At 42.5% G+C, this 27,778-nt stretch overlaps 1 protein-coding gene across 2 annotated transcripts; it reads right to left on the bottom strand.

The window, feature by feature from the left end:
- Window positions 1-348: 348 nt before the first annotated feature.
- On the bottom strand, window positions 349-13,577 carry LOC137346195 (calcium homeostasis modulator protein 2-like). 2 transcript variants are annotated; one of them, XM_068009595.1, is made up of 3 exons: window positions 13,043-13,577; window positions 11,350-11,619; window positions 349-4,883 (listed from the first exon to the last, which is right to left on the bottom strand). In XM_068009595.1, the coding sequence occupies exons 1-3, from the start codon at window positions 13,535-13,537 to the stop codon at window positions 4,806-4,808; spliced, it is 843 nt and encodes a 280-aa protein (XP_067865696.1). In that variant the 5' UTR covers window positions 13,538-13,577; the 3' UTR covers window positions 349-4,805. The 2 variants fall into 2 exon arrangements, with proteins under 2 accessions (XP_067865696.1, XP_067865697.1); XM_068009596.1 differs by having other exon boundaries at window positions 349-4,920.
- Between the last annotated feature and the right edge of the window lie 14,201 nt (window positions 13,578-27,778).

Consider the following 27,778-nt stretch of genomic DNA (forward strand, 5'->3'; position numbering starts at 1 on the left):
ACGTTAACATTTTAGAGGGGGAGTTGTGTGTACACAATTTTAAAAGTCGATCGAGTAGGAATGTGCGGGAGCAGAAAAGAACTTTAGGATCCAGCTGGCTTACCCCAGATTAAAGAACAGAATGCACCCTTCAGGAAAAAGATAGAACTTGAATTTAAACTATACCTTTCATGACCTCAAGACTCCCAAAGCGCTTCACAACTGATGAAGTATTACTGAAGTGCAGGCATAGTTGTAATGTGAGCAAATGTGACTGCTAGACTGTACACAGCAAGGTCCCTCAAACAGCTTTGAGATTGTTAGCGGGAATGAATCGAGAAGAATCACTCGACACTCAGGTCTGCTCCAATGTCAAACAGTTTATTACGCCAGTGGGGAGCAGGTCACTGGTCTGTCCAGATGCCTCTCCACCGAACAAAGGAAAATCATTCATACTTATACATTTTTCAAACAGTTACTCAGCCCATCCTGGCTGGACATGATCCAATCATAACGGTTACTGATTACATACATTACACATATTACCAATTAGATTACTCATTAGGCATCATGTGGCTACGTGATCAGCTCATAGCAAGCCCCCTGATCATCTTGTGATGTTTCCCAGGCCCCCTTATCAACTATCCTTGAGTCTTCACAATGAATCCTTTTACCTTTATCAAGCTTGCATTCCTGATTGCTTCGTGCAGTCTGCAGTTACACAAAGCAGCTGTCTTATACACTGATATGAGGGGCCCTCCTTGGTCAGGCTAATTGCCTGTGCTAAGCAGTACCATGCTCAAGGCTGCAAGGTAACTAACTTGTCCCACAATGCCTTGGGTAAATACTCCATTTTGTAACAATATGTGGCTATACTTTCATATATATATATATATATATATATATATGTATTTATTTAGCTGCATCGGCCACAATTGTTTCCTTCTACAATCCCCCCTTTCGGTAAAGGACTACCCCTAGTCCTGTTAACCGACATACCTACTTTATTATCCCCGTTTTAACCCTGTCCGGTATTCCCTGCCTCTACGTGCTGGCCAGTCACATGATTTCAGGAATCCCGGTCACTTAAATCAAATCAATATGACCCAAATGATCATGTCCCTTTGAGGTTAACCTCCTGTGTTGTTCCTTTACCAAAGCCTTTGCTTTCTTTCGCTTAGTATATTGTCCGCATGATCTACAAGCCAATATTACCCCAGTGGGAGCCAGTACCAATTGCACTCCCACCAATACGTGTGATATTATCCTGATTCAAGGGTGAATATTGACGTTCATCCCCCAATACCAAACTCTTCCCTGCCAGCTTGTACTTTGAAGTTCCTGTTAATTATTTTCCTTGAGAACCTTTAACTTTCTTTTTAACTGATGGTAAAGCTTCATTGAGTGACCTTCTTTGTCCCGTAATCCGCTCAATTTCTCATCTATGTGTGGGATTGGGGCTTGCTCTGACTCTTTATAATGCTGGAGGTGATCATGGAGCTGATCAGCTGCATTAACGGCTTCCAGTCCCCACTGTTGGATATAAACTATCCAGGCTAGTCCTATAGTGACTGGTTATTGAGGGGTAAAACAGAAGTCTGGGTATGGTATGGGACAGCATCAACTTCCATAGCAGTATGATGTTTCGATGGTGGAAACACAGTACTTTCCATTTCCCTGGTACCCCGACCTTCCAAAATCTCTGTCAGATAATATCGGAGGGAGGTATCGCCCTGTCAATCCAATCTGGTACCTCCCCCCTTTGGAGCTGATCGAGGTTGTGTCTCATTTATTCCACCATCCACAGCCCATAAGTGTGGCACAATTGTCCTTGCCGGGTACGGCATCCAAAGTGATTAATAGTCTTGGCATGGGCCTCCAGCACTGCTATTCCATCTAATTGTATTTCCATTGTTCTCTGCCCCAGACCTGTTTGATTGGGCCCCCTCCGCTTGAATTATGAGCTCCCTTATAACCCTCCAGAGTCGTTCCACATTCTCGTTTACCGCTTGTGTATGTAAAGAATTGATTAAAGAAGTCCCAGTATTGATCCCTGTTACTTCATCATTTAATATTTTTTTTCTCTTGTATCTATGAAATGGGTTACGCCCCCTTATCCTTATGGCCCCTGTGGCGTCAGCAGCTTGTCACACTATTACAGTGGCTAACATACTATACATATTCTTAGCTTGTTCTGAACAATACTCTGGCATCCGGATACCTGAGACATTGATCAACACAGGCACAATCTCATGTTTAACATTATTATACAACGCTTCCCCTGGGCTTGATGTACCCACACACATCCATGTTCCTTTCAACTTTCCTTATCATCTGTTGCCCAATGGGAGGGGCACAAACAATTCCAAAGACTCAGCTCTCAGTTCCCCCTTCCCCTTTCTGTCTGGTCACGCAGTTAGCATGGTCATCTGTGGAGCACCTTACACATACTGCATCTTTGCCTGGATTCACTGTAAGCCATGCATTCAAAAGGTTTACTCGCCATTATACACTTCCCATCCAACATGTTGTGCAATGCCCCATAGTTCATATAGTCCATATTAATACTCCTTTCATTAATCCGTTGTGCATCCATTACCGGGTCTTTGTTCTTCCTCTCCGGATATTAGCATCAGGCCCCACAGCCACTGCAGTCCGGTTCTTTCCCATTCGCCACTAGTGATTATATTTGTAATTGAAACACACTGCCCTGGTGGTCACCAGGTGTTAGTACTTGTCCATGTTGTGAGTATCCCCTAATGAGGGATACATGTCTACCTGTGGAGACCGAACATGTCCTGGGGAATCCAGGAGTTAATTTATATTCTTATCATCTCTACTCTTTCGAAATTATCTATATGGTCCCGTTGTGCTCGGGTTTCGTTCCCCACAATCCTTGCCCAGTTAGTAACCCATCTAATAATAATCCAAATGCCTATCAATACTACCATTATTCCCTTGATTATATTTTTTCAGTTGGGACCATGTATTTCCATCGGCCCTTCCCTTTACCATTACTTTGTCTCCCACAACAGGCACCTTTGTCTGTTCCTCTTTCATGTCTGTGTCTATAGAATCTCCTGCCTCAGCTCATGCAGTTGTCTGCACAGCTCCTTCACAAATCTTTTAACCCTTTCTCTCGTGGGTCCTACTTCCTCACTACCTGCTACGACATACCTTGGCAGTCTCATCACCCTTCCTATCATTAGTTCAGTTGCTCTCCATGTAACAAATCACATCTGCACACTTACACTGGTATTCCACTGTCATGCCACATATTCTGAACTCTCAGGTGATCTTATCAAAAGATCAAATATCAGCGGTGGGGAAAGGGGGGCGCTGGTGGTGTCTATCTGAGATCTTTGCTTACCTCCCCCTGCAGGGTCCTGATGTCTCAGGTTATGGCCAGACTTTCAAATGTAACTCTCTTAAAAACTCATATCTCCAAGAGAAAACTATCAATTGCTAGTCTTATCTACACTTCCCTGACTTTCACTGGAAAATTCGAGGCTTCTTGGAAATTAGCTGTTTATTTCACTATTTGTTTATCCCCAGAATTCCTTTATTAGCGCCTGCATCAGCCAGATCTGATTGCCAATTCCCATTAATTATAATTCTATTTCATTTTGAGCCCTGGAGAACCTTTACAATTAATATTCATAATTCCTTAAAACAGAAATCAAACATTTCCGTTTGATTCCAGACATTAGTGTATATTGTATGTGGTTTTTTTTTAACCTTTGATGACATTTTAATTCCTTAAATAACTTGTCAAATTAAACTGGATTTTCGACATCTCAGATTATTCCAAATTCAAATAACAGTAAATTTCCCTTTGAATGCTTTAATTAACCACTCATATCAATTTAATTTTGTTTATCGATTCCAATTTCTTATGCCCAGACTTGGTGATATTGCATTTTTTTTAGTAAAGACAGAAGTGCTTGCAACTATTTCTCCTTCTCAAGCACTTTGTCTCATTGATAAAGATAGTTGCAGCAAGGTTAATTTCTTGCTTGTCTCCAAGGGGGCGGAGCAAAGCATTCTCCGCTGCGTCGCTTTACGTAACCCTTTTTTATCGAAAAGAACTAAACTCCATTTAAATGTTTTTTGGTATCCTTAGGATTTTCAAACAACAAAATCTTTAGTAACATTATCAACTTCAAAGGAAACCATCTCCATCAGGAAAGACAGCATTTTAGATTAAACTCCAATTGTTTCCAAACTTTTAGCATCTTTTGTAAGAGGTTTCTAATCCAAGGATTTTTTTATAAAACAAAGATGATTCCAAATTCCAATTCACTGCAATAAATATTTAAAAATCAAAACTGCCGATGTTATATGAGTGAGTCTTATGTCCGGAACTTAAGACTCCCCCAAAACTCGACATGCTAAACTTGAAAGTTCATTGTGGTTACAAATGCCTTGAGATGGCTTGGCCATGTGAGCCGCATGGAAGATGGCAAGTTCTATAAGCAGGCAGTGTGAAATTTAAGTACATATTTTGTATAACGGGGTGAGCGTATGATTTAAGGGTATATTTTCTATAATAGGGTAAATGTATGATTTCAGAGTATCGTACCTATAAATGGGTAAATGTATGAATTAAGGGTACATCAAATATTATAGTACTCATGGCACAAGTGTCCATTTTGAAATTGCACACCCCCATCTCAGAGGTGATGGAAGGGATACACTCACCCTTGAATTTTATATCATGATACAACTCAGCTCCTGCATTAAATGAATGAAATTACAATTACAATTATTAACATTCAATAAATTATGCTGATTTACCATTTCATTTCTGGGGCCTTCCCTTTTGGTCATTTGACTTCCATTTGAATCATCTCTTCTCTCTCCGATTGCGATTCACACTGATGTCTTGTTTTGGAAACCGTACCCTGCGGTAAAAAAATCATCAGCTTCAGCAGAGTCTGTCTGTTGGAAAAGCAAAGTCATACCAAAGAGCTTGAGATTTAACAATCTATACCATGCAAACCTAGTGATATCCTGCTTCTAGCTATCATGTGAAACAGGCAGCAGGTGCTGGAACATTGGAGATGCAGGAATATATGTCCTGGGCCAGTATACTTTGTGTTGATAGATTACTATTATCCTGCAATACTGTGCCACTGATTGAAAAAGCATGGCATGAAGCCCAGTGGAACTCCCGGTCTAGCAATCTTCACCCTGTCACCTCCCCCTCCGCTTTGAAAAACATCCTCAAGCCCTTCCCCTATACGATTTCCATTTTACGCTGCTCTCATCCTACCGAAAGGAGTGATCGGACGCTTTCTGCACTTCTAGGTTGCTATCAAACTGCAAGATGACGTTATTACTGTGGAAAAGAGAGACTGCAACCTGAAAGAATGAGAATGATTGTACAAGTGATGTGTGAATAAGAGAGCCACGAGGAATGATTTTGTGAAGGCCCATTCTGACATGGAGCCTCACTAACAGTGAGTGGAGTAACATGAGAGGAACAATTAGCCAGCAAACTTTCTCCTCTGTCTCCTTCCCACTGTTTGGTGGTCTAAATTATACACCCATGACGACGGTGTTCCCACATCTGCTGACGTGTAACTCATCCACCTTGAACAGGCCCCTCCTGCAGCAGAACTAGACCCAATGCCCCCTGAATCTGAAGCCCTCCCTTCTGCTCCATTACTCCAACCATTCATCGTGGCAGTGGGAGCAACCCAAAGATTCCTACATTTGATTTCCTAATTCTTAATTTCTAGTACACCCAGATCCCTCTGAATCTCAGAGCTCTGCAATCTCTCACCATTTAGATAATATGCTTCTTTTTTATTCTTCCTGTCAAAGTGGACAATTTCCCACTTTCCCACATTATACTCCATTTGCCAGGTCTTTGTCCACTCACTTACCTATCATTATCCATTTGTAGCCTCCTTATGTCCTCTTCAAAAGTTACTTTCCTACCTATCTTTGTGTCATCAGCAAATTTAGCAACCATACCTTCAGTCCCATCATCTATGTCATTTTGATGGAAAGTGGTTGACCTTATGCCCTCTCTCAATGACCAAACGATGGGGGGGGGGGGCAGGGGTTGGGGGGGGGGGGGGGGGTGGTGGGGAAACAAGTCATTGCTGTGGATGTTGAGTGCTATTAAAGGTATATCACCTTTTATTGTTCACATGCTGCAGGATGTTTGAAGAGTGAAAGAGTAACATGCACTGTGTATAAAGGGGAGCCAGCTGATGTACTGTACTTGGATTTTTGGAAGGCATTTGACAAGGTGCCACATAAAAGGTTGAAGGTTATTGCACAGAGTAGGAGCTCATGGTGTAGTGCTGCCCTACTGGGGTTTTAATGAAAAAAGGCCGTGCTTGGTCATCAACATCTTGCTAGGAGTCTCCCGTGGTCTGCAGGAGGAAATGTGGCCAGGCAGAGCAGCACCAGCTGTTGCAGGAGAAAGGGGCAGGAGAGGCATGAGGGTGAGATGAACTCCTCTCTCCTGCAGGTACAGGATACCTGTCGTTCTAAGGACCTTTTCCACCAGGATGTTCAGTGTCACATCTAAGAAGCTGGGCACCCTCTTATTCAGTCCCTGAGCCATCCTGAAACATGCTGCTGTGTCAGCCAGCACACTCTACACCTTCAGTAGAAGTGAGTGAGTGGAGCACATAAATACTGCTCCATATAAATTGCTTCTAATCAGCATGAGTTCTAAATCTGCAAGTGTCTGTTATAGCATCTCCAGGCAAAGTCAAATTATGGTAATCAGCAATTAGAACTAAAATGGTCTGCTAAATTCAGACCTTTCGAACAGACCTGCCTTCTAGCACGGCACCCATTTTCACCCTTTCACCAAATAACTCTCAATCTATAGAGATGACAGGATACTGTTAAACTAAGACATTGATGTTGCCTTGTGGTGGGTTTGAGAGAGCAGCAGCCCACTGCTTGTGAGTGTCACATTCCATCAGTAGCTGGTGGACATACTTGGGCTACCCCAGATTTTCAGAAGGTGTTCGATAAGGTGTCACGTAAAAGGTGATTGCACAAAATAAGAGCTCAGGGTATTGGGGGTAATGTGTTGGCATGGATTGTCGATTGGCTAATGCACAGAAGTCAGAGAGTCGGGATTAATGGGTCTTTTTCAGGTTGGAAAGCTGTAACTAGTGGGGCGCCACAAGGATCGGTCCTGGGGCCTCAACTATTTACCATCTATATCAATGACTTGGAGAAAGGGACAGAGTGTAGTGTATCTAAATTTGCTGACAATACAAAAATAGGTGGGAAGGCATTTTGTGATGAGGACACAAAGAATCTGCAAAGGGATATAGATAGGTTCGGTGAGTGGGCAAAAACTTGGCAGATGGTATTCAATGTGGGAAAGTGTGAGGTCATCCAATTTGGTAGGAAGAATAAAAAGGCAGATTATTATTTAGATGGAGAAAGACTACAAATACTGCAGTACAGAGGGATCTGGGTGTTCTTGTACAGGAAACACAAAAAGTTAGCAACCAGGTGCAGCAAGAAATTAGGAACACAAATGGAATTTTGGCCTTCATTGCTAGGGGATTAGAGTTAAAAAATTTACAAGTCTTGTTACAACTGTACAGGGTGTTGGTGAGGCCACACCTGGAGTACTGTGTACAGTTTTGGTTCCCGAATTTACTAGCATTGGAGGCAGTTCAGAAAAGGTTCACTAGGCTGATTCCTGGGATGAAGGGGTTATCTTAACAAGAATGGCTCGAGAGGTTAGACTTTATTCACTGGAGTTTAGAAGAATGAGAGGTGATTTTATTGAAACATATAAGATTCTAAGGGGGCTTGACAGGGTAGATGTTGAGAAGATGTTTCCACTTGTGGGGGAATCTCAAACTAGGGGACATAGTTACAGAATAAGGGATCACACATTTAAAACTGAGATGCGAAGGAATTTCTTCTCTCAGAGGCTGGTGAATCTCTGGAATTCTCTACCTCAGAGAGTTGTGGAGGCTAGGTCAGTAAATGTATTTAAGGAGGAGGTAGATTTATTTTTGAAATCTCGGGGAGTCGAGGGTTATGCGGAGCAGGCCCGAAAGAGGAGTTGAGGCCTGGGACAGATCAGCCATGATCTTATTGAATGGTGGGGCAGGCTTGAGGGGCTGAATGGCCTACTCCTGCTCCAATTTCTTATGTTCTTATTTCATTCAGAGGGTTACAATTCAATGGCCAGGATTTTCCTGCTTCAGTTTTCCCGGCACAGGTTGGGAGCACATATGAAAAATTCCACATCTCAAATTCCTGATTTTCGGACCAGTGATATTCATGATTGTAAAAATCCATCCACAGCGATGCATAAAGTCTGGATGAACACGTTTGCCAACAACGCCACGAGTGTGTGTCGGAGGGAAGTGTCAGAAATGGACCGTGTAAAGGTGAGAGAAGGGTGGAAATTAGAAGCAAAGTTGATAAAGTTTTCCAGTTTGGGGTGGGAGCAGGAAATGGCACCGATACAGTCATCAATGTACTAGAAAAAGAGATGGGGGAGGGGGACTGTCACTGACCTCATCTCCTCTGGAGATCTTCCCTCTACAGCTTCCAACCTCAGTCACACAACCCCTGACAGCCCGCTTCTACCTCCTTCCCAAGATCCACAAACAGGACTGTGCCGCAGACCCATTGTGTCAGCCTGTTCCTGCCCCACTGAACTTATTTCTTCCTATCTTGACTCTATTTTTTCTCCCCTGGTCCAGTCTCTTCCCACCTACATCCGTGACTCTTCTGATGCCCGACATCATTTTGACAATTTCCAGTTTCCTGGCCCCAACCGCCTCCTCTTCACTATGGACGTCCAATCGCTCTACACCTCCATCCCCCACCAGGACGGTTTGAGGGCTCTCCGCTTCTTCCTTGAACAGAGGCCCAACCAGTCCCCATCCACCACCACCCTCCTCCGCCTGGCTGAACTTGTTCTCACATTGAACAACTTCTCTTTCAACTCCACTCATTTCCTTCAAGTAAAAGGTGTTGCTATGGGTACCCGCATGGGTCCTAGTTATGCGTGTTTGTTTGTGGTATATGTCAAACATTCCTTAGAGTCATAGAGAGATACAGCACTGAAAGAGGCCCTTCAGCCCACCGAGTCTGTGCTGACCATCAACCACCCATGTATACTAATCCTACATTAATCCCATATTCCCTACCACATCCCCACCTTCCCTCAATTCTCCTACCATCTATCTACACTAGGGGCAATTAACAATGGCCAATTTACCTATTAACCTGCAAGTCTTTGGCTGTGGGAGGAAACTGGAGCACCCGGTGGAAACCCACACGGTCACAGGGAGAACTTGCAAACTCCGCACAGGCAGTACCCAGAACTGAACTTGGGTCGCTGGAGCTGTGAGGCTGTGGGGCTAGCCACTGCGCCACTATGCCGCCCAGTTCCAGTCCTACTCAGGCCCCCTCCCCCAACTCTTTTTCCAGTACATTGTTGTTTCATGCTCCCGCCCCGAACTGGAAAACTTTATCAACTTTGCTTCTAATTTCCACCCTTCTCTCACCTTTACATGGTCCATCACCGACACTTTCTTTCCCTTCCTCGATTTCTCTATCTCCATCTCTGGGGATAGGCTGTCTACTAATATCCATTATATGCCCACCAACTCCCACAGCTACCTCGACTACACGTCTTCACACCCTGCCTCCTGTAAGGACTCCATTCCATTCTCCCAGTTTCTCCATCTCTGACGCATCTGCTCTGATGATGCTACCTTCCATGACGGTGCTTCTGATATGTCTTCTTTTTTCCTCAACCGAGGATTCCCCCCACTGTGGTTGACAGGGCCCTCAACTGTGTCCGGCACATTTCCCGCACCTCTGCTCTCACTCCTTCCCCTCCCTCCCAGAACCGTGACAGGGTTCCTCACTTTCCACCCCATCAGCCTCCATATCCAAAGGATCATCTTCTGCCATTTCTGCCACCTCCAGCGTGATGCCACTACCAAACGCATCTTCCCCTCCCTTCCCCGTCAGTATTCTGAAGGGATCGTTCCCTCTGTGACACCCTGGTCCACTCCTGCATTACCCCCACCACCTCATCCCCTTCCCCTGGCACCTTCCCCTGCAATCGCAGGAGGTGAAATACCTGCCCATTTACCTCTTCTCCTCACTATCCCAGGCCCCAAACACTCCCTTCAGGTGAAGCAGCAATTTACTTGTACTTCTTTCAATGTAGTATACTGTATTCACTGCTCACAACGTGGTCTCCTCTACATTGGGGAGACCAAACACAGACTGGGTGACCGCATTGCGGAACACCTCCGCTCAGTCCAACAAGCAGGACCCCTAGCTTCCGGTTGCGTGCCATTTCAACACTCCCCCCTGCTCTCATGCTCACATCTCTGTCCTGGGATTGCTGCAGTGTTGCAGTGAACATTAAAGCAAGCTCGAGGAACAGCATCTCATTTATCGATTAGGCACACTACAGCCTGCCGGACTGAACATTGAGTTCAATAATTTCAGAGCATGACAGCCCCCCATTTTACTTTTATTTTCAGTTATTTTTTTCCTTTTTATATATTTTTTTGTGTTTATTTTATTTTATTTCATCTTAGTTTGTTCAGTTTGCTTACCCACTGTTTTTTTTCATATTTGTACTTGCTGCTGTTCAATTTTCAGTCCATTAACATCCTATCTGTACTAATGCTTTGTCTTTCAACACACCATTAACATATTGTTTGCCTTTGCTCCACGACCTTCTGGTGAGCTATTCTGTGACATAACAACAAGAAATGCTGGAACCACTCAGTAGGTCTGGCAGCATCTGTGAAAAGAGAAGCAGAGTTAACGTTTCGGTCGGGTCCCTTCTCTTTTCACAGATGCTGCCAGACCTGCTGAGTGGTTCCAGCATTTCTTGTTTTTATTGCAGATTTCCAGCATCGGCAGTATTTTGCTTTTATTTTCGCTATTCTGTGACCTTGTCCTATCTAACCTTCTCCTTTGTTATCTCTTGCCTCGCCCCCGCTTTACTTGCTTATAACCTTTTACATTTTTAATATCTGCCAGTTCTGATGAAGGGTTAAGGACCTGAAACATTAACTCTGCTTCTCTCTCCACAGATGCTGCCAGACCTGCTGAGTATTTCCAGCATTTGTTGTTTTTATTACCCCCGCTCACTTCGCCCATCGCACGCAGACGCAGACTAATGCCGGCAGGCGGGGTCTGAACTCGGTTCATGTGTGCGGTCGATCTGCTTTGGATCCTGCCTGCGTGTGCTGGAGTTCAGAATGGCACAACATGGGAAAACATTTTTGATGGTTGATTTTAGCTGCATTCATCACATTTGCTCCATGTTCACAGCTTGTCATGACCATTTAACGTGCTGGTAGTTTGATCTCCCATAACACTTACCTCATTTCCTTCTGAATCAATATTTTGTTGCCTCGTATAGTTAGGCAAAATGATTTTAAGCAAATCTTCGATCCTCCCGACAGGCTTTGTTTTAACCTGTTTACCGGCTTCAGTTTTCAGTTTTTCCATAATCTGCTCGTTTTCTTCTTCTCCACGCATGGAATCATATTCAATCTTGTAATAGTATTTCTCCATGCAAGTGCAATGACGAAGACAATGGAGGGATATTATGAAGACTAGGAATACGAAAAATAGAATGCTGCCGATGAGCTGTTAAGATATGATTGGAGAGATAAGAAAATGACAAACAACGACCCTTTAACAGAATTGTTCCATTCTGGAAATTTAATGATCTGATTGTGTGGGACAATATGTGTGTGTAACAATGTGTGTGTATGTGGATGGGAGCCTTTGAGAGTGTATAAGAGACAGTATGTAGGTGAATGAACAGAATATCCACGTGCAACGAATTCCCAATTTCCAGCATCCTAACCCTAACCCTAACCAGTGACCCACCTCCAAACCCTACTTCCTCCGTCCTCGACAAAGAATGCTGCATCTCTAACCTCCTCCATCCTTTCCCACTACAGTCCGATGTCCAACCTTTTCACACCATCCAAAGTTCACTGCCCATTCAGCTTATTACTCCCTGCTCAATCCCTTCCGCCTGGTACCTGATCTGCTCACAGTATTGAAACACCACTGGTCAAAACATGACCAACATTAATTTGCTGTGACCACGATGTGTTTTTCCTTTCTCATCCTCCTCAAACTCTCTCCAGGAGACATAAAATTAGCGAGACAAAACCCATCCTGTCCAGTCTGTGCTGTTTACTCCCTGACCTATGAATAAACTTGCACTAATATAGCTCCTCACCATTCTCAAGATATCCCAAAATGTTTCAATCCAATCAATATCATTGTTGTTATTTAGTTGTTGCAGCAAATCACACACAGTAAAGTTCTCCTCCAATTCGATTTCTCTTTCTTAATATTCACTCCAGTTCAATCTGATATTGTTCAATCTCTGTGTCCTGTTTAACTCTGAGCTGAATTTAAACCTCGCAGCTCCAAGTTGCCTACTTTCTCATCTGGAACACGATCCTGCTCCGTCCCTTTCTCACTCTCACTACCACTGAAACTCTCACTCATGGCTCTGTCACCTCCAGACTCCGTTCTTCAAATGTCTTCCTTGATGATATCCCAAGTCCCACAAGCTCCAGCTGACCAATAACTACCACCCACGTCCCCCCATTGCATTGACTCCCACTCCCTGTCACCCCTTATCCTCCATCCTCCCTCAGTGCACCAATTTCAAATCCCTACATTACTCACCCGTCCCTCCTTCTGTAACCTCCTCGGTTCCAACACTGGCGTATGGCGTCTTTTTCTACCTCTGTTCTACCAGCAATATTCGAGCTTTTAGCCATCTGTTCCCCCACACGGAACCCCTCAGTGTTCCTACATCTCTCCCCTACGCTCGGTTACTACAGGTCTTCTGACCATCTACAGTACCTGCAGTATTTTCAGCTCCTCTCCAGTCCACCCTTAACTCCAGCTCAGGTCTGATCTCCAATTGGGAAATTCCTGGATATGATTTACTGCATTAAAGATGTTGTGAAAATGGAAGTTGATGATGTATATTTCCTGTTATAATTACTCATTGAAATGAACATTTACAGATACTACTCACCTGTGATGTATAGCAATGACGATGCAGATCACTTAAAAGATTAATGGGTTGCTTTTGGCAGCTGAACTCGGCACATGTCGTCCTATTCGCTTTTCCACCTTCCATCATCTCTGCACAGGCATAGTAATCACCGTCCAAAAACAATATGAAGATCCATAATGCTGGTGGAATCGCTGCTTTGCAGAACAAAATGATGGGCAAGGAAGTACAAGTAATCGAACACTTACAGCTTTCCTTACACCAATGCCATTGATATGAATCAAATTGCAGCAGTAGACTGATCAAAAACAATATCACTGAAGGGAAAAGGAAGAATAGCAAAGCGTAGACAGAATTCTGTACCAGAACACACGGACATGGGATATTTCTTTCCATGAGCTCTTCCAATCCGTAAAGGATTAGAAACACTACACCATTCTCAATGGCTTTGAATGTGGCTGATTTCTTGTTTAGAAAGAAGCCTTTTAGTTGATTTAATAATTGATCCACTGCCATTGTGCTGGTGATCAGAGCCACACACAACTAACTCGAGCGCTCACACTAACTAATGTTTATATCATTGGGGAGTTTGTGATCAAATCTGCTGAGCTCCAAACAGGAAGTTCTTGACGTTGTTCAAACACTTGAACCGTCTAAATTTGACCTTCTTTATCCTAATTTGGAAGTGAGAACAGTCAAATATGGGAATAGAAAAGTAAAGTATCAAAGATTGTGCAATCAAGCATCACTTTCATTTTTGAAATCATAGAATGTTTACGGCACAGAAAGAGGTCACTTTGCTCATCGTGTCTGCGCTGGCTGAAAAACGAGCCACACAGTCTAATCCCACCTTCCAGCATTTGGTCTGTAGCCCTGCAGGTTACAGCACTTGTGGTACATATCCAGACACCTATTAATTGAGTTGAGGATTTCTGCCTCTACTACCCTTTCAGGCAGTGAGTTCCAGAACCCCACCACCCTCTGGGTGAAAACATTTTTTCTCATCTCCCCTTAATCTTTCTACCAATCACTTTAAATCGATGCCTACTCTTCGCTGATATCTCTGCTAAGGTATAAAGGCCCTTCACATCCACTCTATCCAGGCCCCTCATAATTTTGTACATTTTTACTTATTTATATTCAAAACATTAGCAGTCAGTCTCTGATCTAAGACTCATAAAACATAAGAACATCAGAAATAAGAGCAGGAGAAGCCAATTCAGCCCTTCGAGCCTGCTCCACCATTCAACAAGATCCTGGCTGATCTTCCACTTCAACACCATTTTCCTGCACAATCCCCACATCCCTTGATGTTTTTAATATGTAGAAATCTACCGATCTCAGTCTTGAACGTACTCAATGACTGAGCTTCCACAGCCCTTGGGACAGAGAATTCCAAAGATTCAGCACCCTCTGAGTGAAGAAATTCCTCCTTATCTCAGTCCTAAATGGTCTGCCCCTTATTCTGAGACTGTGTCCCCTGGTTCTAGACAACTCCACCCCCCCCCCCCCCCCCCACCCCCCAACCAGGGGAAATGTCCTTCCTGCATCCACCCTGTTGAGCCATGTAAGAATTTTGTGTGTTTGAATGAGATCACCTGTCATTCTTCTAAACTCCAAAGAATACAGACTCAGTCTATTTAATCTTTCCTCATAGGCCAATCCCTCCATCTCAGGAATGAGTCTGCTGAACCTGCATTGCACTTCCTCTATGGCAAGTATATCTTTCCTTTGGTAAGAGACAAAAACTGCACACAATACTCCAGGTGCAGGTCAGCAAGGAGCTGTATAATTGCAGTAAGATATCTTTACTCCTGTACTCAAAAATTCTTGTCATGAAGGCCAACATACCATTTGTCTTCTTAATAGCTTGCTGTCCTTGCATGTTAGCTTTCAGTGACTCATGAACAAGGATACCCAAGACCCTTTGAAATTCAACACTTCCCAGCCTCTCACCATTTGAGAAATACTCTGTATTTCTTTTTTCCTACCAAAGTGGATAACCTCACATTTCTCCACATTGTATTCCATCTGCCAAATTTTTGCCCACTTGCTTAGCCTCTCCAAATCCCCTTGAAGCATCTTTGCATCCTCCTCACAACTCACACTTCCATCTAGTTTTGTGTCATCTGTGAACTCAGAAGTATTACATTTAATCCTCACATCCAAATCATTGATATAGATTGTGAATAGTTGGGGCCCAAGACTGATCTTTTCAGTACCCTGATAGTTACAGCCTGCCAATCCGAAAATGACCCATTTATTCCTACTCTCTGTTTTCTGTCAGTTAACCAGTTCTTAATCCATGTCAGTATATTCTGCCCAATCCCATGTGCTCTAACTTTGTTTACTAACCTCCTGTGTGGGACCTTATCAACAGCTTTCTGAAAATCAAAATATACCACATCCACCGGTTCCCCCTTATCTATTCTGCTAGCCAATTGTGTAACAGCCCCGACAACCAATTTTATCTGCAGCACCTGTGGAAGAGTCTGTCATTCTGTAATTGGCCTTTATAGCCAATCCAGGTGCTGCTTCACAAACCACTGACCGTCTCTAGGCGCTTACCCATTGTCTCTCGAGACAAGGAGGCCAAAGAAGAAGAATTACATCCTGAAAATCTCCAACAGTTTTGTTAAACATGATTTCCCTTTCATAAATCCATGTCGACTCTGCCCAATCCTACCATTATTTTCGAGTGTCCTGTTATCACATCCTTTATTATAGATTCTAGCATTTTCCCGATGACTCATATTAAGCTAACAGGTTCACTGTTTTTCCTCTCCTTTCTTTCTTAAATAGAAAGGGTACATTTACTAACTACCAATCTGCAGGAACCATTCCAGAGTCTCTAGAATTTTGAAAGATAACGACCAATGCATCTACTATCTCGACAGCCATCTCTTTCAACACTCTGGGATGTAGATAATCAGGTTCAAACTTCTCTGTCCTTTATAGATTGGAAGAAAGAAATTACATTAATGCAGCTCCTTTTAAATTGTTCCAAAGTACTTCACAATGAGGCACTCTTAAACATGAACTTGTAATTCGGAAAAAATACAGCTATTTGTTGAGCCAGAATGTAAGTTTCAGTAAGATGAGTGGGGGTTTAATGCCCTCTTCTAAGGCAGAAATAGACTCGGCAGCAAAACTTTTGTTGTGAATCAACTTTATTGAGATAAAGGTAAGGGCAAGTTCATGAAGCTTTCGGATAGACCATGGTCAGAACCTCAGGCAGTGATTAACAGTCTAACACAGATATTACCTATATTAGAGACTGGATGGCAGAGCGCACGACATTTTCTCTTGTAGCTTTTGATCCTCAAGTTCTTTTGGTCTCTCTCTCACTTGTTGTTTTTCAAAAATTCTCTTCCGTACAGGGACAGGGACAAAACATCCTTAATCCAGGCTGCTTTCTCATGAACCCTCCCTTCCCCAAATCATCTTCAGCTTTGTGTTTAAAGAATGCCTTTCTTAACCCATCAAGGATCATTCTTTAGCTGTTGCTAACCTTTTGGGTTTACATAGATAATATCCTGTGTATTGACTATTTTATTCCATGCTTTTAAATTCTGAGGTACCTTATTTCATTATGAGACAAATCTATGTTCTCAAAGAAGCTGTTTTCATGATCTGCTCGCAAGGTCTCACTGTTTTGCAAGTATTACAGATAAAGATGGAGCGAATCATCTGGTGTTTGTGTCCAGGGGACAGAAGGATGGGATCTTACAGATACAGTTAGATAAGATAGCGAGATTTTCCTTTGGGATGAGTGCAAAGGCAACAATGGAATCTGCCAGATAAACTGAGGGCAATGTCCTTTGGGTTTTGGGGAAAGGGGATAGGAGGATGAGATGTTATAGATAAAGGTTGGGAATGTGTCCTTTGAGATTTGTACTTAGATCATGGGATCTAATGCATGTCCTGTGCGATCCTTGGCTTCACCGTGACAGCACAGATTTCAGTATCTTTAATGGGAAGACTGTAGGGCTGGTGTTCTGGAAAAATCAAATCAAATGGGCTGAATGGCCTACTTTATTTAGCCAGTGATATTTTTTCAGTGTCGTCAAGCCCTGCATTTTTCACTCCTCCACCCAAGTTTGTATGAAAATAAAATCCTTTAGATATCATCACGTGAGCAGCTTCTAATTTCGTTTATGACATTGAGCATTTACAGGATGGAGGGCGGTGTTGGGGAGCTGAATCCATTCCCATGAATTGCCAAAATTATTTAGTCTGATTTGAATTGATATGAACAGAAAACACACAAACCACCAATTTACAAAGATTGAGCAACATTTGCAGGAAGTTTCCAGCAATGATGGAGAAGAGCAGGACACTGGGTTCATTCAAAACACAGCTGGGTGCTGTAATGGGTAGTTGGTAGGGTTTGTATTGTGGCAGGATCAGCCAGAATGGGGCGAAGGGTCTTTTTCATCCAAATTCTGATTTCACCCTCACTCCCAGACCCTGTCAGTATCTCTCCTTCCCTTAATCCCAGATGTCAGTGGTAACTATCAGATAACAGTTTTGTTTTAATTGGGGAAGAAGCTGGGATTTTTAAATTGTTGAGACTTCAGTGTCCTGAAGTTTCAGTGAGTGCATAAGTGTCGTATTGAGTGATGGAGGTAAAGCCCAAGCTTCAGTTTTGATTACAGTTAGCTGATGTTCAATGGTGTTGGCAGTAGAGGCCCCAGAGTTGGGTTACGGAGGGTGAAATCAACCGCAGTTCCTGTTCTTAATCACTATCCAGTGGCCTTTGCTGGAAAGTACATGTGTGGGAGTCAGGTGAAGACAGGATTATGTTTGGCTGTGATGCCCTCCATCATCAAATAGTCTGTGACCACTTAATGTCTGTACTCACACAGGAGGGATGAGCAGTCGGCTGAGGTACTGGAGGGTAGCTGCTATGTTGGGGAAGGATTATTCGGTATTGGGTGCGGAGGGAGAAATTTTGCAGAGATTGAGGGACTAAATGGGATGAGGTGAAGTCTGCAATGGTGTAAATTGTGTATGATCTGAGTGAGGAGCAAATTAATTTTTTTTCATATTATGTACTGGAAAATATTCTACTGCTAATGACAAAAATAGTGACAAACTCTTAATGCTGCCACACTCATCCGATATGGTCAGCATCTCCGGCTGCAGAGAAAATGGGAGATGGAACAAGATCTGAGTTGTTAAAGTCAATATGATCAACATCAGGTTGTAAAGTGCCTCGGGGAAATAGGATGTGCTGTTCCTCCAGCTTTCAAAGCCCTTCATTGGAATAATGTGGGCCAAAGACAGAGACTTTGGAGTGTAGGTGGGATGAAGAATTGAAGTAGAAAATGAGACGGAGCTTTCAGTCATACTTATGGGCAGAATGGAAGTGCTCAGTAAATCAATCACCTAACCTGGTCTCCCTGCTGCCAAGGAGACCAAACTGTGAGCAACAAATACAAAGTTTTTATAAGATGTCGTTGTAAGTGTCCAGCTTCACGAAGCACCAGCCGACATGATCACAACTGGGATGTGAAATACTGAAAGCTGCGAATCCCAGCCTCAAGATTTGATACAGTTCATTTCACCACCCACCAAACCCGCTCCCCATGCCCCCCACGCACCCCTCCTTCCCAGCACCCACCCCAGCCTAAATCTATTAGACATGGGAACAGGAATAGACCATTTAAGCCCCTCAAGCCTGTTCTGCCATTCAGTGAGATCAGGCTGATTTGTAACCTAACTCTATATACTCGCCATTGCCCCATATTCCTAAGTACCTTTGGCTAACAAAAATCTCAGATTTAAAACTAACAATTGATCTAACATTAATTGTCATTTTCAGAAGAGAATCCCAAACTTCCATCACATTTTACATGAAGTGTTTCCTAATTTCACTCCTGATAGGTCTGGTTCTATCTTTTAGACTCCATTTTAGACACCCATTGCCTCTTGTCCTAGACTCCCCAAACAGTGGAAATAGTTTCTCCTAATATACCCTTCCTGGTCCCCTTAATATCTGGAAAACTTCTATCAAATCACCTCTTAAACTTCTAATTTCCAGGGAATACAAACATAGTTTGTTTAATCTCTCCTGGTAGTTTAACTCTATCATTCCAGTCATTCTACACTGCACTCCCTCCAAGTCCAATATTTCCTTCCTAACGTGTGGTGTCCGGAACTGCTCGCCATACTCTAGGTGTTGTTTAACAAGGGCTTTGTATGGCTGAAGCATGACTTCTAGCCTTGTATTTTATTCCTCGATTTATAATGGCCAGCATTACATTAGCATTTTTGAGTATTTTCCAAATCTGTTCTTGACCTTTTAATGATCTGTGCGACCCTCAAGTCTATTTTGACCCCCACTGTTTCTAGCTTTTCACTATTTAAAAATCCCCTGTTCTCTCTTTTTTGGGTCCAAACTGGATGACCTCACAACTGCCGATATTGAAATCCATTTACCACTGTTTAACCCATTCACTTAATCTATTAATATCACTTTGTACTTTGATGTTTCCATCTACACTGCTTACAATGTCACCTCTCTTCTTGATATTTGGCAAATTTGCTAATGTGGTTTTCCATCCTGCCAACTAAGTCATGAATAAATATGGTGAATAGTTGGAATCCCAACACAGATCCTTGTAGGAAACCACGAGTCACAGCCTGCTAATTAGAGTAACAACCCAATAACCCTATTCTTCATCTCCTACCACTCAGCTAATTTCCTAACCAGGTCAATAATTTGCTTTCATTTCCATAAGTTTCAACTTCAGAAAATAGCTTGAGCTGTTGGGCTGTTGTTTGCACTGGTAAGATGTCAACGCACAGTTGGTGAGGACTGGAAGGAACCTAGAAGTGGAAGCATTTGATGGGTCTAGAAATGACCAGCAACTCAATGGAGTGACTGACCTCTTCATCCAAGGCACCCTATAAACTGAAACTGAGAACAGTTTGTTCTGCTGTGAATGCCGTGACATTTACCCTCACTGTAATGGTGGCTGAGCATAAGGATATTGTAATATTTAGAGAAACTACATGAGGCTGACACTTAGCGTGATGAGCCTGGCCCTGCCATTACCAACCTTCTCTTGACACCTTGCCTCTAAGTTCACTGTCTCCCACAGTTTCTCCTTTACAGTCTGCCTATTCTCTGCAGAATTTCCTGTTTATGTGGACTCACCCTGTTTGATATATGTTGCAGACTGCATTCACCCTTTCCAACTCTACATGAACTGTCTCAGAATGAAGTGAGCTATTAAAAATATAATTAAGGAATTTACACAGCATGTCTCCTATCTCACTGAGGACCCTCGAGTGGATACCATCCGGCCCAGCTTCTTTGTCTATTTATAGGTTTTTAATTCTATCAAAAACAAAATGTTCATCCAGGTTAATATTATTAGCATTTAATGATAATAATAAACTAACAGTCGAGTTTCAACTTCAAGGGGGAAGACTGATGAAAAGTACTCATTAAATATTTCTGCCATACCTAATGTTACAAAAGTGCTTCTAATTTTTTGTTAATTTTTTTGAGGATGTATATTTAAATTGTGAAAGTGGATTCATTGGAAGGTTGAATATTTCATAGATGCTGGACATTGGTTTATTTGGGAAAACTGAAAAGACTCCATGGATGGGTTTTTACCAGGGTCACTGAGAGGTCTAAAATAGAAATAATAAGTGCTGGAAATACTCAGCAGGTCTGACAGCATCTGTGGAGAGAGAAGCAGAGTTAATGTTTCAGCTCAGTGACCTTCCACCAGAACTCGCAAAGGTTAGAAATGTAATAGGTTTCAAGAAAATAAAGCGCTGGTGAGGCAAAAGAGAACAAAAGGGAAGGTGTTGAAAGCACAGAGGGTCACAGAGAATAACTGACAAGGAGGTCATGGTGATCAATTCTATTGAGAACCAGTCTGAATAAAGATGATCCAGAGGCTGAGTGAAAAAGCAAATAAGAGAAGCAAAGAGAGAGCATGAAAAGAGACTGGCAGCTAGCATTAAAGGAAATCCCAAAGTGTTCAATAGGCATATAAATAGTAAAAGGGTGGTAAAAGGAGGAGTGGGGCCGATTAGGGGTCAGAAAGGAGATTTACACCTGAAGATAAAGGGCATAGCTGAGGTATTAAATGAATACTTTGCATCTGCCTTTACCAAGGAAAAAGATGTAACCCAGGCAATGTTGAAAGGGGAGGTAAGTCAGACTCTAGAGAGGTATAAAATTGATAAAGAGGAAGTATTAGATAAGCTGTCTGTATTTAAAGTTGGGAACATGCTATATTAGATCTAGTAATATGAAATGAGAAAGGGCTTGTTGATAATCTTGTTGGAAAAGAACCTTTAAGGATGAGTGACCATAATATGATAGAATTTGACATTATGTTTGTAAATGAATTAGTTCTATCTGAAGCCAGGTTGTTAAATTTGAATAAAGGAAATTATGAATGTATGAGGGTCATATTGGCTGAGGTGAATTGGGAAAATACATTAAAAGGTATGACAGTACATAGGCAATGGATAGTCTTTAAAGAAATATGACATAGTTTACAGCAACTAGTCATTTCTTCAAGACACAAAAACCGTAAAATTAAAGAAAGGTCAACCATGGATAACAAAGGAAGTTAAGGATTGTATAAGATTAAAAGAAAAGGCCTACAAAGTTGCCAGAAATAGTTGTAAACCTGAGGATTGGGAGGATTTTAGAATTCAGCAAAGGAGGATGAAGAAACTGATAAAGAATGGGAGAATAGAATATAAACGTAAGCCAGCAAAAAATATAAAAACAGACTGTAAAAGCTTCTATAGATATGTAAAAGGAAATGTTTGGCTAAGGCAAATATGGGTCTATTACAGGCAGAGTCAAGAGAATTTATAATGGGGAATAGAGAAATGGCAGACAAGCTCAATGATTACTTTATGTCTGTCTTCACTGAGGAAGATACAAGAAAGCTTCCAGAGTTAGAAATCCACGAGATCAGGGGAATGAGGAATTGATGGAAATTAGTATTAGTAAGAAGGCTGTATTGGAGAAATTAATGGGGCTGAAAGTTGATAAGTCTCCAGGACCTGATATTCTACATCCCAGAGTGTTGAAAGAGGTAGCTATAGAGATAGTGGATGCATTGGTGATCATCTTCCAAAATTCTATAGATTCTGGAGTGGATTCTTGCAGATTGGAAGTTCACAAATGTCACCCCACTATTTATGAAGGGAGGAAGAGAGAAAACACGGAATTACAGGCCTGTTAGCCTTACATCAGTCATTGGGAAAATGCTAGAATCTATTCTAAAGGATGTGACAAATGGACACCTGGATAATAATGATCTTATTTGGCATAGTCAGCATGGATTTATTAATGGGAAATCATCTTTGACAAACCTGTTGGAGATTTTTGAGGATGTTACCAACAGAATTGATAAAGGAAGTCGGTGGACATGATGTACTTGGATTTTCAGTAGGCTTTTGATCAAATCCCCCACAGGAGATTGGTTAGCAAAATTAAAACACATGGGATAGGAGGCAATATTCTGGCATGGATTAAGGATTGATTAACACGCAGAAAACAGAGAGTAGGAATAAACGGGTCATTCTCGTGTTGGTAGGGTGTGACTAGTGGTGTACCGCAGGGATCAGTGCTTGGGACCCTGATGTTCACAATAAATATTAATGATTTGGATGTGGGGATCAAATGTAATATTTCCAAGTTTGCCGATGACACAAAACTAGGTGGGAATGGGTGTTGTGAGAAAGATGCAAAGCGGCTTCAAGTGGACAGACTTAGTGAGTGGGCAAGAATGTGGCAGATTGAATATAATGTGGAAAAATGTGTGATTATCCACTTTTGTAGGAGGAATAGATGTGCAGAGTATTTCATCAATGCGAAGAGATTAGAAAGTGTAGATGTACAAAGGGACCTAGGGGTCCTTGTCAATAAGTCACTGAAAGCTAACATGCAGATGAAACAAGCAATTAGGAAGGCTAATGGTATGTTAGCCTTTATCACAAGAGGATTTGAGTACAGGAGTAGTGAAGTTTTACTTCAATTGTATGGAACCAAGTGGCCTTTTTCTGTGCCTTAAAATTTCTATGATTCTATGAACCTTGGTTAGACCACACTTGGAGTATTGTGTACACTTTTGGTCCCCTTACCTTAGGAAGGATATTATTGCCATAGAGGGAGTGCAATAATGGCTCAGGAGACTTGTTCCCGGGATGGTGGGACTATCCTATGAAGAGAGACTGGGAAACTGGGAAATTGGGCCTTTATTCTCTAGAGTTTCGAAGAATGAGAGGTGATCTCATTGAAACATGCAAAATATTTAAAAGGATAGACAGGGTAGACGCAGCTAAGATGTCTCCCCTGGTTGGGGAGTCCAGAACCAGGGGCCACAATTTCAAAATAAGGAGGAAGCCACTTAGGACATGGATGAGGAGAAATTTCTTGACTCGGAGGGTTGTGAATCATTGGAATTCTCCACACCAGAGGGCTGTGGAAGCTCAGTCGTTGAGTATGTTTAAAGCAGGGATTGATAGATCTCTAAATACAAGTGACAGAAGAGGATAAGAGGACAGTGTGGAAAAAAGGCATTGATTGTATTGAATGGCGGGGCATACTCGATGGACTGAACGGCCTACTCCTGCTCCTATGTTCCTCTGTTCCTATGTTCCTGTAAAGCACCAGGACTGGACGAGATGCATCCAAAGATCCTGAGGGAAGTGAGGGTGGAAATTGCAGAGGCACTGGCAATAATTTTTCAGTCTTAGACTCGGGGGTGCTGCCAGAGCACTGGAGAATTGCAAACATTACACCATCGTTCAGAAAAGGGTGTAAATATAAGCCCAGCAACTCTAGGCCAGTCAGTTTAACTTCAGTGGTGGGAAACCTTCCAGAAAAATAATTAGGGATAAAATTAATAGTCACCTGGACAAATTAAGGAAATCCAGCATTCTCAAAGGAAAATCGTGTTTACCTAAGTTGCTGGATTTTTTTGAGGCGATAACAGAGAGGTTTGATGAGGGCAATGCTGTTGATGTGGTGCACATGGACTTTCAAAAGGCATTTGATACAGTGCCACACAACAGACATGTGAGAAAACTTGTAGCTCATGGAATAAAAGGGAGAGTAGCAACATGGATATGAAATTGGCTGAATGACAGGAAACAGAGAGAAGTGGTTAATGGATATTTTTCGGACTGGAGGAATGTTTGTCGTGGAATTCCCCAGGGATCAGTGTTGGGACCTTTGTTTTACCTCATATATATTAGTGACCTAGACCTTGGTGGACAGGGCACAATTTCAAAGTCTGCAGATGATACGAAACTCGGAAGCATTGTGAACTGTGAGGAGAATAGTGTAGAACTTCAAAAGGACATCGACAAGTTGGTGGAATGGCAGATGAAGTTCAATGCAGAGAAATGTGAGGTGATTCATTTTGGTAGGAAGAACATGCAGAGACAATATAGAATAAAGGGTACAATTCCAAAGTGGGTGCAGGAGCAGAGGGGGGTGTATATGTGCATTGATAGTGGCAGGACAGGTTGAGAGTGTGGTTAATAAAGGATACAGTCTCCTGGGCTTTATTAATAGGGGCATAGAATACAAGAGCAGGGAAGATACGTTGAACTTGTATTAGGCACGAGTTCAGCCTCAGCTGAAGTATTGTGTCTGGTTCTGGGCGCCGCACTTTAGGAAAGCTGTGAGGGCATTGGAGAGCGTACAGAAAAGAATGGTTCCAGGGATGAGGAATTTCAGTTATGAAGATAGATTGGAGAAGTTGAGACTATTTTCCTTGGAGAAAAGAAGGCCGAGAGGTGATTCGACAGAGGTGTTCAAAAACATGAGGGGTCTGGACAGAGTAGATAGGGAGAAACTATTCCCACTTGGGAAAGGAGCGAGAACAAAAGGGCACAGGTTTAAAGTATTTGGTAGGAGAAGCAAAAGAGAAATGAGGAAAAACGTTTTCACGTAGCGAGTAGTTAAGGTCTGGAATGCAGTGCCTGGGAGTGTGGTGGAGGCAGGTTCAACTCAAGCATTCAAAAAGGAATTGGACAGTTATATGAAAAGGAAGAATATGCAGGGTTACGGGGAGAAGGCAGGGAAATGGAACTGACGGAATTGTTCGTTCAGAGAGCCGGTGCAAGCATGATGGGCCAAATAGCCTCCTTCTGCGCTGCAAAGATTCTGTGATTCTGTGAAAAATAACCATCTGTGTCACATCAATATGTTGAAACAATATCATCACTGGGAGGACGATAAACAAGCACAGATATGTCAGGTAATAGAGACAGTGAAGATGAAAAGCATAGTGAGGATGAGGCAGGAGGAGGCCTAGACAATTCTCAAATTGAATCCTCTACTATCAGGTTAGCTAATACTGAATTGTTAGGAAGATTGGACATATTTAGATGCAGAACACCCAGAAGACCTGACAAGATCCTCACAGCAATTAAAGGAGTCTGTCGGGACAAACCAGCATGTACAACCTTAACCATACATGATGTATATGCAGAAGAATCCTCTCCTATAAAACAGCATCCTTATCCTTAGGTCCAGAGAAACAGGCCCAGGTAAAAGCAGAAATCCAATACATGCTGGAAAACCACCTAATTGAACACATTCAAAGCAGCTGGAGATCCCCAGTGGTGTTAGACCCAAAACCTGATGGTTCAACTAGATTCTGCATAGACTACAGAAAGGTTAATGCAATAACAAAGGCAGACTCCTCCCCAATTCCTCACTTGGAAGATTGTATTGACAGAGTGGGCAGTGCCACGTTTCTTACAAAAATAGATTTGGTTGACGCTTGCTGGACTTGTGTCAGAGCAATGAGCTGCCGGGTGACATATGTGACAGGGTTTGTCCTCATGGTTCACTGCGTCTACGTATGTATCGGTTGCCCAAGACACTCAGAAGTGATATCCCTCTACACCCTGTCTTATCTATGAGCGGTTCTGAACATGAATTGGCCAAATAGTTGGGTGAATTGTTACAACCAGTTTTGAGCAAGTTCTTCACATACAAGGCGAAGGATTCCTTCACATTTGCGAAGAGCATACAAGACTTGCATATCGATAGTAATGTCAAGTCCATATGCTCATTTGACATTGTTAGTCTATTCACCAATGTACTTTTAAGGAAGTGATAGATATTTGTGCTGCAGTATGATATCATGGCGATCTAGAACCACCACCATTGCATGAATCAGTATTCATTGAACCTATGAACTCGGCAACTCGTGCAGTTGAGTTCAGTTTTAACAACACCATGAATGCCCAAATAGATGGTGTTGCAATGGGATCCCCTCTAGGCTCAGATCTCACATACATCTTCGTTGGGTTCCATGAGAAACGTATCCTTAATGGAATGACACCTAACCTCTTATCTCTTGCATATTTGCGATATGCAGACGATACGTTTGCTATATTTGATTCTGCAGCTGTATACAATAATTTCCTTACACATCTAAATTGGCTCCATTCTGCACTCAAATTTTCCTTTGAAATGGAACAGTCAAATGAGCTCCTTTCCTTGATGTACTAGTTGAGAAATCTGCTAATGGGGTTCTTTATCACGGTCTACTGCATACCTACCTTCACTGGTCAATGCACGCATTGGGATTCTTACAGTTCCATGCACGATAAGATTGGCCTTATTGGTAACCTCGTACACAGGGCCCAAGCCATTTGTTCACCATGCAAGCTTTATGTTGAAATAGAGAAATCAAAGACATCCTGCACAACATTGGCTACCCTGATCAAATCATCTCTCGCTGCATATCACACAAACTTATGAACGGGCCTAAGGTCATTATTTTCGGCCCTGAAAAGAACAAAGAACAAAGAACAAAGAAAATTGCAGCACAGGAACAGGCCCTTCGGCCCTCCAAGCCTGCGCCGATCCAGATCCTCTATCTAAACCTGTTGCCTATTTTCTAAGGGTCTGTATCTCTTTGCTTCCTGCCCATTCATGTATCTGTCTAGATACATCTTAAAAGATGCTATCGTGCCCACGTCTACCACCTCCGCTGGCAACGCGTTCCAGGCACCCACCACCCTCTGCGTAAAGAACTTTCCACGCATATCCCCCCTGAACTATTCCCCTCTCACTTTGAACTCGTGACCCCTAGTAATTGAATCCCCCACTCTGGGAAAAAGCTTCTTGCTATCCACCCTGTCTATACCTCGAATGATTTTGTACGCCTCAATCAGGTCCCCCCTCAACCTCCGTCTTTCTAATGAAAATAATCTTAATCTACTCAACCTCTCTTCATCGCCAGCGCCCTCCATACCAGGCAACATCCCAGTGAACCTCCTCTGCACCCTCTCCAAAGCAGCTACAGCCTTTTGGTAATGTGGCAACCAGAAGTGCACGCAGTATTCCAAATGTGGCCGAACCAAAGTCTTATACAACTGTAACATGACCTGAACACCCAAATCTCTCTGTACATCAATTTTCCCCAGGACTTTTCCATTTACTGTATAGTTCACTCTTGAATTGGATCTTCCAAAATGTATCACCTCGCATTTTCCCTGATTGAACTCCATCTGCCATTTCTCTGCCCAACTCTCCAGTCTATCCATATTCTGCTGTATTCTCTGACAGTCCCCTTCACTATCTGCTACTCCACCAATCTTAGTGTCGTCTGCAAACTTGCTAATCAGACCACCTATACTTTCTTCCAAATCATTTATGTATATCACAAACAACAGTGGTCCCAGCACGGATCCCTGTGGAACATCACTGGTCACACGTCTCCATTTTGAGAAACTCCC

The sequence above is a fragment of the Heterodontus francisci genome, chromosome 29, assembly GCF_036365525.1.
Source record: "Heterodontus francisci isolate sHetFra1 chromosome 29, sHetFra1.hap1, whole genome shotgun sequence".
Classification (NCBI taxonomy): domain Eukaryota; kingdom Metazoa; phylum Chordata; class Chondrichthyes; order Heterodontiformes; family Heterodontidae; genus Heterodontus; species Heterodontus francisci.